General features: G+C 39.3%; 1 protein-coding gene across 13 annotated transcripts in view; it reads right to left on the bottom strand.

Annotated features, from left to right (window-relative positions):
• Positions 1–807: 807 nt before the first annotated feature.
• NCKAP5 (NCK associated protein 5) overlaps positions 808–17,110 on the bottom strand; it is a 530,111-nt gene continuing 513,808 nt past the window's right edge. For all 13 annotated transcript variants that reach the window (XM_062605646.1, XM_062605676.1, XM_062605694.1 and 10 more), the window contains one exon: positions 808–2,435. In XM_062605646.1, the coding sequence (XP_062461630.1) occupies positions 2,157–2,435 (279 nt within the window). In that variant the 3' untranslated portion in view covers positions 808–2,156. The remainder of the gene's footprint in view (positions 2,436–17,110) is intronic.

Raw genomic sequence — 17,110 nt, 5'->3', positions numbered from 1 at the left:
GTGAGCCCTGGGGGAGTCACGGGCCGCTCCCCGATGCGAGGCGTCCCTTACCGCCCGCAGACGCAGCCCGCTGTCCCCGGGAGGGGCTGAGGGAGCGCGCGACCCTCGCTCCTTTTCTTCCTTCGGCCCCCTGAGAGGGGACTCAATCGCAAGCAGATGGAAGCGGCCGCGCCGGCCGCGTACGTGTCGGTGCGGACCCCGCTGCCTCCCCCGCTCACACGCGCCCGGGCTGGCGCTCGGCACTGTCTCCCCGCCGCTGGCTGCCCATGGGCGCTGCGGGGCCCGCCGCGGCCGTCCGCACCGGGGCGCGTCGGCGCCTCTGCGGCGGCGGGCGCGAGCGGAGGAGAGGTAAAGTAGGGCAGGGGCAGGCCGGAGTGCGGCCGGGTCCCCCGTGCAGGAGCGGCCTTTCGCGGCCTGTTTTGCTCCAGCCCGAGGGGTGACTCGCCTCCCCTCGCCGGCTAACCGCGCTGTCCTCGTGTCACAGCCTCTTCTGCCAGCGAAGAGCCTGAATTAAACTGCTTTTTAGTTCTCAGTTCATCTGCATGAGTGAATCCTACCTGCACGCACGTTGTTTGGGAGCAGGGAGGTCGGCTGAGCTGAACAGGGTACAGTCTGCACGAAATCCCATACGGATTCACTGTGTGATGCCAATGCCCTTCCAGTGCACCCCCTCTCAGCTGTACCGACTGCATATAACCCTGCACTTAACCACAGCATCATGAAGGGGTTTGGGTTGGAAAGGACCTTAAAGATCGTGTTTCATCTAGTCACACCAACCCCTTCCAAAATCCCCTCTCCAGGCACAAATATGCAAGATAAATTTTATTTATCAAAGACGTCCCGATCAAAATTTCTTAAAAGTTTAAAAAGACAACTCAAGTTTGTGGCAGAAATGACTTGAAATACAGCAAATTGCACAAAATATCAACACTGATCATACAGCTCTTCAAAGATAACAGGCATGTGCTAAAGAAACTGTGGAGTCTAGAAATATTCCAAATATGTCTAGTTTACTGATTGCTGTACAAAAAGCAGTTATAAATACTTCACATCTAGAAAAAAATACACAGAATCTTTGAAATAGACTTTCCCTTACATATAAACAACCTTTGTAGAAAAAGCCAAATGCAGCCGATACAGGCCAATCCCCCTGCTCCTAGATATGTTTCAACTAGTATGGGTTAGCATCAACCTCTTTTTGAAGTGTGCCACAAACAGGAGTTGGGTTTCATATATTAAAAATAATTTTAACGCATACAATGTAATTACGACCAAACAGGGACTAGAAAACATCACACAGTATGGTACATTTGACGTTTGATGGGAAATGAGTACACAGGAGGTGGAAGTAGAGAAACTGTGTTGCAGTCAGAAGTGAGGGGCGGTTTATGCAGCTCTCATTCACACAAGACTCCCGGTGTGTCAGCAGTGGATTAGTCTGACCCTGGTCTTTCAGATATGTGTATGATTGATGAAGTCAATACCAGCAGCATCAGGCCTTTTAATGTATTCATTTTCTTGTCATGTTAGAAGTCAAAACCTTCTCAAAATAAGACACCTGTTGTAGAACTGTAATAACCGAAATGCATATTTCCCTAGAACACCTATATGGAATTGCACTAAAAATAAACAATAAAACATATTATGTAAAAAAGGAGTCCAAGAAAGGTCATTACAGACAATTTGGCAGACTCAGGTCTATGGTAACGCAGTTTTTCTACATACAGTTTAAAGACTAGAACAATTATAAATCTTTCTTAAAAAATCTACCAACTTTTCTTGTTAATATTAACATCAGTTTCTTTAAGTTAGTAGTCTGCCATTACAGGAGCATAGCACCATTTTAATATTTATTGCTGTCATTTATCCCTACAAATATATTTTCCCAAAATACTTACAACTGTACAAATATTCACAAAAGTGCAAAATTCAGACTTTATTCTGTGTCACTGCTGTGTTCAGTGTCGAGTCTCACGCACCATGATGACTACTGTCTTGCCTTTCTTATTGCTGTGTGGTGGGAACTCACAACACCCTGCCGTGAGCACAGCGATTCAGAGGGAGAATTTTCAACAGCCGCCTCTTCTCCCCCCCTAACTCCCCACTCGCCTTCAGCTGTGTTACGTGCTATAGCCACAACCCACAGGGAAGGGTCTCTAGACATCGTTTGACCCTTGGCTGGTGCAAGAGGAGAAGCTATCATATAGAGAATCACTCAAGGATTCTAAATTGTCCATATCGTGCCTTCCCGAGCTATTTAAGGAAGCTTCTTCTTTCTTCCCATTTTCTTCCTTTTGTCCTTCAACCTTGTTCAGACAGTTCTTCTCTTTTTCAAATAAAAGTACGTTATTGCTGTTAAATTTATTGAGAGACTCCAGGGAAATTTTAGATAATCCATTCTGGGAATCTTCTGTTTCTTCAGTTTGCTTCAATTTCTGTAATAAGTGAGGGAAATATTAGAAACATATTTCTTATAAAGTTATCCTACTGTACACCATTAATTACCGTCTTTCCCAAGTTCACAGGGTTAAAGGAAAAAGATTGTTAGATGCTTAAATATCTGTTATCATTAAATAGAATGTTAACATCCATTTTAGGAGAAATTGTAGCTTTAATGATTCTGCTGAGACAAATAGGACTCCATTTACACAACAGTAAAGTGCTATTAATGTCTGAAGTAGCAGATCCTGAGTACGCGGATATTAAGCGTCTCCAGCATCTTCACGGTTACATCTTCTGTACAAATACTTTGGGAGGCATGTTTGAATGGGTGTTTGTTTAAGTTGAGTTTGGAGTCTGCTAAAAAAAACGAAGTGCATAGATATGTTCAGAGGGGAAAACAGCATTTTTTATAAATTACAGACACAAATGAAATGTGCTAGAGAGCTACCTCACATTTCACATGGAGCAAGCCTATTGATTTCCACGGACCCAAACTCTCTCTAACCAACAAGAAAGAAACAAGGCAGGAAATTACACTGAAAAGGGCCAATCCCCACAGACCAGAATCAATCAGATACCAGCCAAGCTTACTTGGAGAAGTGTTGTAATTCTGCAGGAACACCGGACGATGCATTAGCACATTATATTAAAATCGCACAGTAGGATTATACAGAGTAATTTTATCCCTTTGGTAGCTACTGGTATTCTCAATGAGTGATCTGCCCAAGGATTAGTTAGAGAACTGCACTGGGAGTGGTTCAATAAAAATTACCTGCTGTTCATACACAGGGTGTTTCAAAGTCTGCCTAACTAACTCCTCTTACAGATAATATTATCACTGAAGTATGAGATAACATTCAACATTTTACATTCAACATTCAACAACCTCTCGGAGAGATAAGAGTCAAGAATTTTGAGAGATGCTGTCAGAGTGCAAGCCATTCCTCATTTTTGGTATTACCGTCAGATAGCGAAGACTGAACCAGTAAAGTGCTGTCAATCCAAGACAATATTTTTGTTTAGATAGAAAATGAAACGGTATTTTAAGCACACTGAAAATACAGTGCATCCAGATGTATGGATGATGTGGATCATTACGTGTACAGTTATAAAGGGTCGTTAGAATTTTTGGAAGAATTCAAGTTCCAGGTAAGTCCAGTGTTATGCATGCTGTGCTGCTTATCCTCAGAAATCTTGTGCTAGAGGAAGACAAATCCCTACATAGTTTGATTGCTTGTTTTTATGGCTAGTTAGATAAAAATCGAAATGCCAGTCCAATGACTGCTTATACTGTGATCTTGTCATATTTCATCAGCTAACAATGCCTGGATGAGGTTAGTATTTTTATCAAATGTTTCAAACGTTAAGCAAAGCAACAGGAGATGCTAGAGTCTTAATAAATGAAAATTTTCTCTTTGGTTCATTAATTAATCTTCAGTCCAAAAGGTTTTAGGAGACGTTATGTTAGATTATTTTAGATGACAAAACTCAAGACAGTTGAGGTCTTCAATATCTGTAATTAAAATGTTTCCTGAAAATACTTGGTAACAAAACAAAGACAAATTTAGGACCCTTTCATAGAAATTCACCACAATTTCAGCTTAGAACGTTCCTCCCTTTGCCCTCCTTTAAAATACTATGCACTATTCCTGAAACAGTGTTTCAGTTCTCTGTAGACCAGATGAGAAATTTCTCAGACACGGCATCAATACCATGTGTATTAGCAATTTTTTGCTCTTCAGAGTATTAAACCTGAAATACTTTATTATATGACAGACTAAACGATTTTTCTTTGTGTATATTTTTCCCACTTCACAGAGTTTTTTTTTTTAAATAAATTGAATATGGCTACTTAGCACAGACTTGGGTCTGCAAGAAGTCAATACTGGTGTTAGTAAGGTCTATGATAAAACTTGCATTGATTCAAATGGAGCCAATTCCCACTATTGGGTAGGAGGAGCAGAGACATCTAGAGTATTTCCTGCACAGAGCAGTCCAGATGAAGTATTGAAATATGAGCAGGATCTTTGGCTGGCTGAAGAATGGATTTAAGCCAGTGGACAGACTGGAGTGAATTCAGCAGTATATTCTGCATATATGTAGTATCAATAATTTATTATACCCTTACAAGTACAACCTAGACTACAATCCTACTTTAATCACACCCTGGTTTCTCATTTAATATAAGGCTAAGTTTATAAAATATATTAGGAAACTGCAGGGAACAGAATTATTCTCTACAAATTTTAAGCAAAATCACTGAATTGAATCAAATGAAACTGAAGTGAACAGAAACCTGTCAGTGAAGCCCATTGGCAAAAGGTACACAGAATATTGAATAGTGCATCTACGATACGTCAAGAATTAAAGAAAAAACTAATTCTAAAAGTTGTTGCAGCAATATTTATTACTGAAATAGAAAAAAATCAGAAATAAGTTATGGATATTTCTTTGAAATACAGTTGTACTTTTTAGATGTCTTCAATGCCCAGTTCAATCCTTTTGTGAAAAATAATACATCTTTAACACATTACTGCAATAGTATGCAAGTATGCAAAAGTAATGCTTATGTGATGTGGACAGTAATACTTTTATGTTTTTTTTTCATTTGATGTAGGTATAATGTATAATATATAATACAATACAAACTGTATTGTAATACAATACACTGGTTTATGCCATTTATTGCTAATTTTATAGTTAGTTAAGAATGTGGGGTCATCTGGATGGGAATTCTGGTAGGGAATTAATATTTTAGAACTGTACTCAGATATCAGATGTACAATATGATCTTAGCTCATGATTTTGTTAGTAGAGCTGCACCTAAATCTGTTGGAACAAGTCCAGAGGAGGGCCACGAGGATGATCAGGGGACTGGAGCACCTCCCATATGAAGATAGGCTGAGGAAGTTGGGGCTGTTCAGCCTCGAGAAGAGAAGGCTGAATGGAGACCTCATAGCAGCCTTCCAGTATCTGAAGGGGGGCTATAGCAATGCTGGGGAGGGACTTCATTAGGGACTGTGGTAATAGGACAAGGGGTAACGGGTTAAAACTAAAACAGGGGAAGTTTAGATTGGATATAAGAAATTCTTCCCTGTTAGGGTGGTGAGGCACTGGAATGGGTTGCCCAAGGAAGTTGTGAATGCTCCATCCCTGGCGGTGTTCAAGTCCAGGTTGGACAGAGCCTTGAGTGATACGGTTTAGTGTGAGGTGTCCCTGCCCATGGCAGGGGGGTTGGAACTAGATGATCTTAAGGTCCTTTCCAACCCTAACTATTCTATGATTCTATGGTAATCACATATGGAATAAAAATATATTTGTGGTTAGAAAGTTAAAATGTGATATTCTAGACCTTGACACACAGAAGAACACTCACTCACAGACTGAGCTCCATAAGCAAAAATAAAACTTTAAGCAGAGAAATTAATGTAAGAATCTACATAATCAACAAATAATTTTCTCCCACAGTAACAAAATTATGTACCTTCCTAGAATTGAAAGGTCATTGATAATTTCTTTAAACTTCAAGCGTCAGGATAAATGTTATCCAAATTCTTTAAGATTTTTTTCTCTGGTTACTCTAGATACAATTCAGAAAAAATTACTAAAGACTATTTATTTAAATTTATCCTTAACTGTCTTATTTTTCATGGCAGTCAGAACAGCTGCTAGATGAATCAAAAGACAAAACCAAAGAAACTATTATTAGAATTTGTTTGATAAATTGTGTCTGTGGTTAAGTAAAGCCTTTAGGTTTTGTTCACGTACATTTGTTACTGACTTCAGCAGAGTCACAGATCTAACAAAGAATGAGGGTTTAGCCCAAAGATGTTAGTATTGTGCCTTTTAAAGTAATTAGTTCATTAATGCATTTGAGAGCCACACTAATGTGAATCAGTAGCTCTTCCTGCAGATAGGAACATTTGGCAGCAGATCAGGTGGGTTTTATATGCTTGAGAACTGGGTGAGATTTGATAAGAGTGCACCTAACCTCCAAGTTGTGGGTTCCAGTCTAATTTTTCCTGTATTAGTAGTGACTTTCTGCATAATAAACAGGTGGGTTTATCACCATGACAAAAAAAAAAAAAGAAAGGATTTGGTGATGTTGTTCAGCATTGCTGGAAGAGCCAAGATGGAAACAACAGTATGTGCTTGCTCTCAGACAGGATTTGTCTTAGAAGTATACTCATAGCCATTTCAGGTGTTGACTTTGCTGCTGATTATCCTGCTTCTGCTCTATGAATAAAGAAAGTGTTTGCTGTGTTCGGTGTGGTCAATATTAACTTAAGGGAAATGGTAAAAACATGTCACAGGTTTTGGTCTAAAGGAGAAAAAAAGGCACAGTGCAGAAAAGGACTGTGATTTTCGCAGTGCCTCTGTAAAAGCATTGGCCCATCATTGTAAAGCAGATCCATGAATAACTTGTTTTACTTATACTAACTATATTTTTGTATAGAAAATACATACTGTTATAGCCTTAGGGTATAGGAAGCATTTGTTGTTCTACTTTGTTCTAAGTGGAGAGCTTCTGACCACTGGAGTTTCTTAGCTAGTCAGCCTGTGGTGCTTTATACCACCTGAGAGCAGGGACTATTCGTCAGAAGAGAAACTCTATCTGACAGAATATAGACATTCATCACGAGTCACATCACTTTGAAATAAATCCATGAGTCATGAATCAGAATAATGTTTCCTTGTTGGCAACATCCTAAAGGGAATAACTAAAACCCATTAGTGATATAATAAAATCTGGCATGTCACTTCAAGCACAGCAAATTATGAAAACACAACTAGCCTGCAGTTACACTGATATATTATAAATAGGTGTTATTTCTACATTAATACATCAAATTAGATTTTGAAAAAAACTTTAAAAATGAGAGGTTACATGTGGGTAGAATGCATTTGCAGCACTGTGTGATCAAAGACCAGTGACAACTGTAGCTGTTGTGAATGGCAGAAGGGCTCTGCAGGTCTAATAGGAAGGAGCAGGGAAGGATGGGCTGGTTCACGATACAGAGGACCACACAGCTGACATGCAGAAAGGGATGTAACAGCAAGTCCAGTTTTTCTCTATGGTAACCCCTGATTTCCTGGAGGTCAGGCTATGCTTATAAGGCATGTCAGAGCCCAGAATTAGCAATGAACCATTCTGCAGGATAAATGTATTTTCCAGCTGTCTAAGTTTAGTTAACCAGCACTTTAAAGGGCTCAGAATCAGTTACACACAAGAATAAAATGAACTTTGTTTATGTCTCTCATGCACTGGACAATTTAGTTTTTAGATTAACACAAAAGCAGGAAGGGCATTGCTTCAAGTGAAGTATAACTGCAAAACAATATTGGATAAACCCAACTAAATTGCTATGAGAATTAAATATAGATCAACAGAATCGATACTTAATTGTATAACTCAAGGTCTTTCATTTCAGATCTGATCTCTAATAGGAGATACAAAGTATGTGCACTTTTTATTTTTTTAGTTATTATTTAAAACTTTACTGTGAAGGAAAATGATTTTCTAGAATTTCACCTTTTTAAAAACTATTTGGTACTTTGTCTGTTTATGTTCAAGGGAAACTTGATCCCACAGTGCCACTGTTTCTTATTTTAAATTCAGAGTTTTACCAATTTAGATATCCTCTAGTCCTATAATTGCTTTGTATTTATGACACAATGGGTCTAAGTGGGATATGCAGTTGCAGCATTTCATAGGTTGCTCATATATAACCCATTTAGTAGAACATGTTTAATATGTTCACAGCTTCTTGTAAAATACAGAGCAGTATTCTGATCAGAGACATACCAGTGTAATCAGAAATAACTTCTCACTGTATTCAGTGGTGTTACACAACCAGTTAGAAAACAGAAAGGTGTAACATGAAAAGGGTTGGTTTTGAACTACCAAAGGTAGTAGCTTTCTAATAGCTAGTCAGGACAGAATGCAATGGTGGACTCTCAGTGGAAAGTGAGCACTCTCTAGATCTCATTTAACATCAGGTGGACAGGTAACACTCTGCAGTAAAAATAGTTGTACAGTCACATCCAGGAAACTACAGAGGTGAAAGCTGTAACTGTGTGACCTTTGCTGTATTACAGCTGAGCTAAAAATGTGATGTTTGAACTTCTTTCTCTTTAAAGCATAACCTTAAATAATAAGCGCTGCTCTCCCTTGTCATAAGCTTTCATCTATTTTCTGGACTGACAGTAAAATAATTTCTTAAATAATGAGCCCCTTTTTCTATTTGAGCAGAAATCCCATGAATATTTTGCTGTAGCAGACAATGACATTCTCAAAGATGCACCATTAGTTTTTCAAAATAAATAATAAGTGCCAGTTTCTTTTCTCAGGGAAAAAAAATACATTGATATGAATTATTTTTAAGTTCATTAGTCTGTCCAGCAGTTTATAGGAAGGCCATATATACCTAGGTACATGTCATCCACTTCTGGCATTATGGGTAATACAGTAATGACAACAGAACCAACGCTTGCCTACTTTATTTAAGAGTATAACAATCTACAAATATATTTTAGTATTGCAAGGACAGCATTTCTGAGGATCCTGAATTGTAAGTAAATTACCTTAGAGGAAATAAAGCTGATTAGCATGAACCGTGTACGCTTCATAGCTGCAGATCTGGACAAAACAGCCATTGCTTAATGAATAGGTGACTGAGCAACTGAGACTTCCATTGTCTATTCCTTGAATTCTTACGTGGTTTAGGAGATAAAAGATAGTATAGTGAATTAAGCCTTATGCTTTCAGAAGCATAATTTTAATAAAATGATGAAATGACTCTGTACATTCAAGATTGTAATGCCAAAAATATTATCCTCATAATTTACAAAGTATATGATTATTTTGTTGATATGACTAGACTGTTTGACCCGAGTAGGTATATACCAACCCTTTTAGAAGTTTTCCTAATTAAATAAACTAGTATTTTCAGGCCCTAGTTTCAAGGTTTGGCAAATGTAGCTTTTTACCTTCAGCTCAGTTATGAACTGAATGCCACAAATGTGGTTGTTTTCTCATAGTGCCTCAGAATGGCCACCGGCTGCATTACTGGGCATGGACAAAGTTTATTTAAAATGAAGTAAGAAAATACAATTCTAAGTGGCAACATCTTGGAAAATGGTCACAATGCTCAATCAAGTGTGTTGAGGGGATTTATTAAAAAGAAAAGAAATTAAACACCAGTACTTTCCCCAGAAGGTAAAGCAGCACCTTACATTGGCAGAATCACCAGTTTTGCTTCTCACAGAGGGAATCTACTCACTACAAGCCATGCTTACTGCAATCAGAGGCTCACCAGAAGGCATTAAGGAAGAAGTGTCCATGGTGAGAAAGGAAGCTGATAATCAGTTTTTAGAACCTGACAGACTGAAAATGAACAGGACATGCATAGGATACACTTACTTTTCAGGCACCCTTTAACTTTACTTGTAGAGGGAATTAACTAATAAAATTGTTTCTAGTGACTGGAGAAAAATCACAGTGAAAAGAAAACTTATACTGAAAGATAAGACTGCTGGCAAAATTACTGAACTTGACTTAACCACCTGAAGTTCAGTACTATTCCTTGACAGAATTATGTTGAAGGTTACGATGTCAGTGATAAGCTACTGAATGGTACTGGAACTGTGCAGTCCTAAGTAATTTCACCATTTCAGTCTTCATCAGACTGTATTTCACCATGCAGCATTTAAATATACAGAGGTTTGTCCTACTGAATGAAAGTAGTTGTCCTTACCTTGATGGAAGTCACTGATTGTTTCAATAAAGAAGAGGCTTTATAAAAAAGGGGCTACAATTTTATCCTAGATTAGAGGTTTAGAGGACTTTTTTTTTTTTTTTTTTAATTGGTATACTTAGAACTGAATCAAGAAGGGGAAAAAAATAAAGATTTTTTAAATCTAAAAAAAATACAGTCCTTAAAGAGACACATTTTATCCTACATTTTGACTGAAGTAAAAATTCCTCTCAAACTCAGTAAATGCAGGATCATACTCACACAACATACAATCTCACTGACATTTGCAGTAATCGGGGTCATTTTCTGTATGGCTGAACTATTCCCAGACTACTGTTCCTAAGTATCAGCTATGTTCTTATTCCTCTTCATCCTCCACCTTTGGCTTTTTTTATTTTGGTAATTACAGAGACACTTATCCTCTCACTCTCTAGTGATGTCTCAGTTCCTGGCCTGTAATGTCTGTATGTCAGTCACCCAGCATACTGATGGAAAACGGAATTGCACTTCAAGAATGTACTGCAAATGGTAATTTGTAGTGGGTAATGATTTTCCACACTAGTAATCCTCTCTTTGGAGTACCAGACTAGAATCACTTCAGGTTAACCTGTGACTATCCAAGGTACATCAGCTGACCTAAGGGCAAAAAGACAGAAGGAGATGATATACAAGGAGCAACGTTATGTAGCAGCACCAAGAGCAAATCAGCAGTATGAAGAAACCATGTAGAAATAATTCTCTCACCTATGAAAACTGGCTTGTTGTATGCACTAAGAGGGCTGTGCTGTCTGCAGCCCTCTTGGTGCATACGACACAAAGGCTGTCTGCAGGGGCATTCAAAGAGTATGAATCTTTGCTGGAAGACTTGCAGAGGAAAGAAAGGGAATGTGCTTTCTCACAAGTTTTAAAGATGATTCACAGAGGTAATTTAAACATCAGAGTAAGCGCCACAGCAAAGGGTGTTCTCATTTTTAGCCTCTGAGGAGGAAAGTTGGGAAGAGACAAAGAATCTTTCCAGACCCATCAGTTCACCTCTATGTGACTGCAGATTTAGCTGCTATGGAGGGAGCCTCCATGTTTTGCATACACAGTGCACACACATCAGAATGATACCTTTCTGAGCTCTCACCAAGCAGAAATATAGAGGTGATAATTTGCACATTTGGAAGCAAGATCTTCTTTATTCTTAAAAAAAATCTGAATAACCAGTCTTAATCCCCACTCCAAGAAAACAGTTTATTTTAGGAACCTGAAGTAATTTTCCTTTCCAATATGGATATGGATGTGGGGATGTGGATGGACAATCATGCCACATATTGCACTGGTAGGGGCTCCTGGAAGCAGCAGAGGAGGAGGCTGTAGCCCAAGCTTCCTTCCCAGTAAACCTGTTGCAGCCTGAACTATGTGCATACTGTTTTCTGACATTTCTGTGCAATGAGACTATGACAGTTCCTTTGTAATCAGAGAAGACTGGGACAGGATAGATGCAAATAATGATGCTGGTTATGTGACTGAACTTGCACCTCTTCAGCTGACATTATGATCTGCACAGTTTTCAGTACTGATTCACACAAAGCATGAATTGCAGAATGGAAACCTCTATGTAAGTTCATCTGCATCAAATCCTATGTAACGGTACAGTTATTTACATGTACTTTCTAAATTTATGCAAACAATTTGTCTTTGCTGTAGGGGAGAATATTTTGAGGGACAGAAGCACAACATGCACAAGAATCTGAGTGGGAATTTCAGATAATTTCAGGCTGCAGAGCCAAATTAAAGCAGAAGGATAAATCCTCTCGCAATTTTCAGTTCATTTCAGTACACCAAGTTGTGTCAATAAACAGCCTATAGTATAAGTCAGCTTGAAAATAAATGCTATGAAGGATGTTCCATTTTATGTCCTTTGAATTCGATTAGTGATTAGTCTTGGTGGTTAAGCCACATGGGAACAGTAATCAAGGTTTCTCTACTGCGGTTCTGTAACAACTGGAAAACATTGTTGGCTCATGTCCTATACCATGATGGGATAGTAACCTAAAATTTAATTAATCTATGAATGAATTATGGTTCTAGAAACGTATTACATTATAATCAATTTTAAGTGAGATCCTAACAGAAGATAAGATGAAGAAAAAGCTGTAAAATTACCAGAGGTTGATAAATTCTGTTTACTATGACTGATGATTTTTATGGAGGATAATTTTACAATCCATCAAATTTTTGTCAGTTCAAGAATCATGCTGCCAAACATATGCAGTAAATTAATTTTTAAATTTACATACTTATTAAAAATCTTATTGAAAACAGCAGGAAGTAAGCCTTGCTTGAATAATAAAATAACTTGTTATTCTACTGGAAAGAAAACAAACAAACAAAACCCAACCAAGTTTCTATTAAGATGATTTTACAGTAAGGCAGTAATTATAAACAGCTACATTGATTAGTTAACCAAACAATGTATTAAATAGCCAACCCCAAATTAATGAAGAATTTAAAAAAAAAACCTTGGAAGATAATAAATTAAAAAATGTAATTTAAAAGCTGAGAAATTCATGGCTGACTTTTGCATGTGCTTGAGGACATGTTAACTCAGGCCCATTGGCATGAGCTCCTGGATTCCCTGTGGAAGCATGGGGAGCTGCAGGTGTTTGCCTATTTGGCTTCCCCACTCAGGGTGCTGAAGAGGAAAGGAGTGTTACCAATCTTCTTGTGCACATGGCCACAAGAATGAGCCCAGTGTGATGTGCTGCTGGCTCAGAAAATCATTCTGTGACACAAGTCTGTTTATTCTCACAGAAGTCCACTGCAAGAAGGTGTTACAGCTGCACCCTAGGTCCTCTTGCTAAAAGCTGAACATGAACCATAGAAACATCTGCTGAACAAGCGAATAAACAGAAACAAGAAAGGAGAAAAGACTGTATCAGCACCTGTGTGGAAGCAGGGCCAGCCAGGGCAGTGACTGTCCCCCTGTGCTGGGCACTGGTGAGGCCGCACCTCAAATCCTGTGTTCAGTTCTGGGCCCCTCACAAGAGAGACACTGAGGTGCTGCAGTGGGGCCAGAGAAGGGCAATGGAGCTGGTGCAGGGCCTGGAGCACAAGTGTAATGGGGAAAGAATGGCTGAGGGACCTGGGGGATTTAGTCTGGAGAAGAGAAGGCTCAGGACCTTATTGCTCTCTACAGCTGCCTGACAGGAGGTTGTAGTGAGGTGGGGTCGGTCTCTGCTCCCAAGGAACAAGTGACAGGACAAGAGGAAATGGCCTCAAGCTGCACCAGGGGAGGTTTAGACTGGAGCTGAGGAACAATTCCTTCCCCAAAGGGTGCTCAGGCATTGGAACAGGCTGCCCAGGGCAGTGCTGGAGTCACCGTCCCTGCAAGTGTTCAAACACCATGTAGATGAGGCCCTCAGTGCCATGAGTTAGTGGTGGCCTTGGCAGTGCTGGAGAATGGTTGGACTGGGTGATTTTAAAGGTATTTTCCAACCTGGCTGGTTCTATGGTATATGCATATTTAAAGCATATCATTATAAAACTACAGCACATGGTAGGAGGCCGCATATCACAAGGAAAGCAAGAACTACTTCCCCATCACTTATACATGGAGAGACGAAGAAGTGTGCCAAAATGGCAGCACTGGGAATTATGGTGATATGACTTGAGGCAAGTAAGGCACCTCAGAGACCAGCCCAGCAGAGTTCTTGGCTGTGTCTACTTGCAAGGCCAAATTTCAATGTTACCAATCAGTTACATTACCAAGATTTTTCTGCTTCACCTTTGATGTGTTACTCCACAGCTGTGATTCTTGTACTGTCCATATGCCACAGACATGCTTCTGGTATCAATAAAGCAGTGGAGCCAGGCCTCATGTCCTCTTTGTTTCCTTCCCTGGTCTCACCTTCCCAATTGCTGCGGTTTTCTTTGTCCACTACCACTGCTGGGACCAACCATTCACACTCTTAAAAGATGTACTTTATGTATATAAAATAGGTAACCCATCCTGCCTGCATCCATCAGCAACAAGACTTGCATGTTAGTAACAATTCTGCTTTCTCCCTCAGCCCTCTCACTTGTCTCATGAGAGACCAGGGCCAAAGAACAGGCCCTCTTATTTGATTTATGGATTATGGAGTACCTGGTGTATGTTCAAATACTGAATTATGCCTACTATCAGAGAATCCATAGGTTTCAGGGTGTCTGCCACCATTACAAGGAGAAAGCACTATGCCTGTGCTAGTTGTGACAATACCAAGAACAGAAACAGGACAACACTGGATTTAATAATTTAGTCAGTGGACTAAAATATATCTTGATGCAAATTTAAAAAATTAAAGAATATTGTAACTGATCTCATGTTTACCAGGCAACTCAAGAATACAGTCCTGGACTGTGGCTTGGTAACTATGTGAATTAATTCAAAAGGAAACAAGAGAGACAGGGCTACATGCAGGGAATAGGCAATGCATATCACAAATGCAGATTGTAGATGATAGTCCTGTGCCCAGCTCTAAAGGATGATCAAAAAGAAACATTGTGAATTAAGCAGAGTAATGCTGGACACCAAGATGACGACTGCTGAAGATGCATATGGAAGTTCCTAGAGCTGGGAGACTTATGAAGTGTTCAACTTGCCTCCTCACAAAATTAAATCAGTGATACACATCACATTCTGATTAACACACATATCATTTGGCTGTGATCCAAGGAGAGTTTTAGTTAATTTATAGGTTTAGATTAATTTGCTTCATCTTTTAGACACAAGTACATCTGCTCCTGGTCATGAGAACCTCTTCTACTTTGTAGTTCAGCCAGGCATATGGAACATCTCTCACCTGGATCTGGTAGGAGGCATTAGTGGTTGCAAACTTTCTGTAAGGGTCACAGCCTTGAAACAGAAAGGGGTCAAGGACAAGTGTGCTGGACAGACGTCTGACTTTACATCTTTGCCTTTTCTGGTTACCAGCAAGGTTGAGGTTAAGCAGCTAACAAGATCTGAAAGGCTGATAAACATTTGTGCTGAGTCCACCTAGGCTATAAAAGTACCAGCTTTGAATATGAGGTGTTACTTTGACAAGGCTTTGGAGACTTTTTTAGAGAAAGGAGACAGTGAAAATATATATTGGGAACCCCATTTTTCTGGGGTCTATATGGCTGTGAGAAAACCTTTGCTGGGAATGATCAAAGAAGGAATTTGGTGTGAGAAACCAGGAGAGGCCCCTGTTCTCACTGTGGGATTCCTGCAGTGACACACTAATGCAGTATTTTTTGTACTGGTTTTGCTACAATTGGGTATAAATAAAGAAATGCGTACGTGAAGTGCTAGCCAGCCACAGGAATGGATTTGTGGACAAAGGCTTTAGAAGATTTATTGACCATAGCAAGACAGAAGTGTTATTGCAGTATCAATGCTGCAAACTCTTGTGAGATACTAGTAATACAGAACATGTTCCTATGCCTAAAATACAGTTTATAAGATTATTAATATAATAGGCCACTAGGAGGACTAAAATACAACTGGAATTCACACAGACACATGAAACTCATGTAAAACTAACATGCACTCATTTTCTGAATGACCAAGGGTGGCACAAACAGGGTATCTGGATAAAAATACAGAATGAAGCAATTCCCAGGCCCCACTAGCAAATGAATAATCTGAAAAGTGTTGCTGAAAATGAAGTGGCATTTGACTTTTACTGGAATATAAAAAAATTAAAATATTGGAAGTGTTGATTTCTTTGATATTTTAGATTATTCAGGATTCAGATACTTGTAAGTACAGATTAAAAATTTCCTCTGTGTACAGACACTGTTAGGAGCCTTGCACAGACAGCAGGACTGCTGAAGGCAGTAGGTATAGTTCTGCTTATGGAAAACTCTTTGCAGGATCCAGGTGTGAATTTGCTTCTGACATTCTGAAAATTCCTCAGCAAAGGGACACTGTGTTTGTGGTTTTAGCCTTTGTAATGCAAGATCCCATCTTGGGTAAGAATGCTCGATGAGAATATTAAGTGATAATGATTATTTGCCTAGCTTTGCTGTGGGGCCTTCAAAGCCCTCAAAGCAGCCTGCTAACAGTACTGGACTGAATTCCAAATGCAGCTGGGACGTATTATTTATATACTTTATTTAAAAATGGTGAATTTAATAGCAAAAGAGGTTTAGCAATTTGGACAGTCAGCCAGACCCTCATCCTGATCTCCAGCCCTGCACTCCAAACTGCTAAGCTTTTTGTCACTATTTGATTTTTTTTTTTTTTTTTCTTTGCAGGCAAAAAATTCTTCATGGAATGACAGAGGCCTGTACTGTTCTCTCTAGAGACCATCTGAAGTGCTCTTCGACATACAGGACATGGCATTTATCCCGTGTATGTGGTAGTTAATCAAATGTTTTGCACTGACTTCAGTAGACTTTGGATCAGACTCCTGATGCATTAGAGAGATAAATTATTTAACTTACTGAGTTCCCCTAGAAACAAAATATTGAGCTGCAAACAAAGCTAACAAACACCAAATGGGATACCATCTGCTGCAATGAGCAGAACATGACCAGTTTCCCCCATGCTTGAGATTCTTCCAAAATACAATCTGACATAGGTTTGTTAAACTCCCAACTGTCTTACAAAATTGGCTTAGCACAGGTTAGCAAATGCTAATGCCACCAGCAACAGCAAGCCAGACGCTGATGTATCAATTTGAGTTCTCTATCATTTCATTTCTATTGGACTGCCTTGTATAAAAGCTCAAGGGTTTTCTGCTATCCAGAGCCTATGGAGCCTATAGAGATGTGTCTGTTCATGCCCTGTGTCGTAGGGCTGGCGGACACTGAGTAGTTTCTGCCCCTGAGTAAATCTGAATGTTAATTATCTATATAATGATGCATTCATAAATCTGTATTATTCTGTCTTTTGACAT

The sequence above is a fragment of the Pezoporus occidentalis genome, unplaced genomic scaffold (assembly GCF_034315485.1).
Source record: "Pezoporus occidentalis ecotype Australia unplaced genomic scaffold, CSIRO_AGI_Poc_V1 ctg12, whole genome shotgun sequence".
Lineage (NCBI taxonomy): Eukaryota > Metazoa > Chordata > Aves > Psittaciformes > Psittacidae > Pezoporus > Pezoporus occidentalis.
This window is presented reverse-complemented; position numbering and strand designations above follow the sequence as displayed.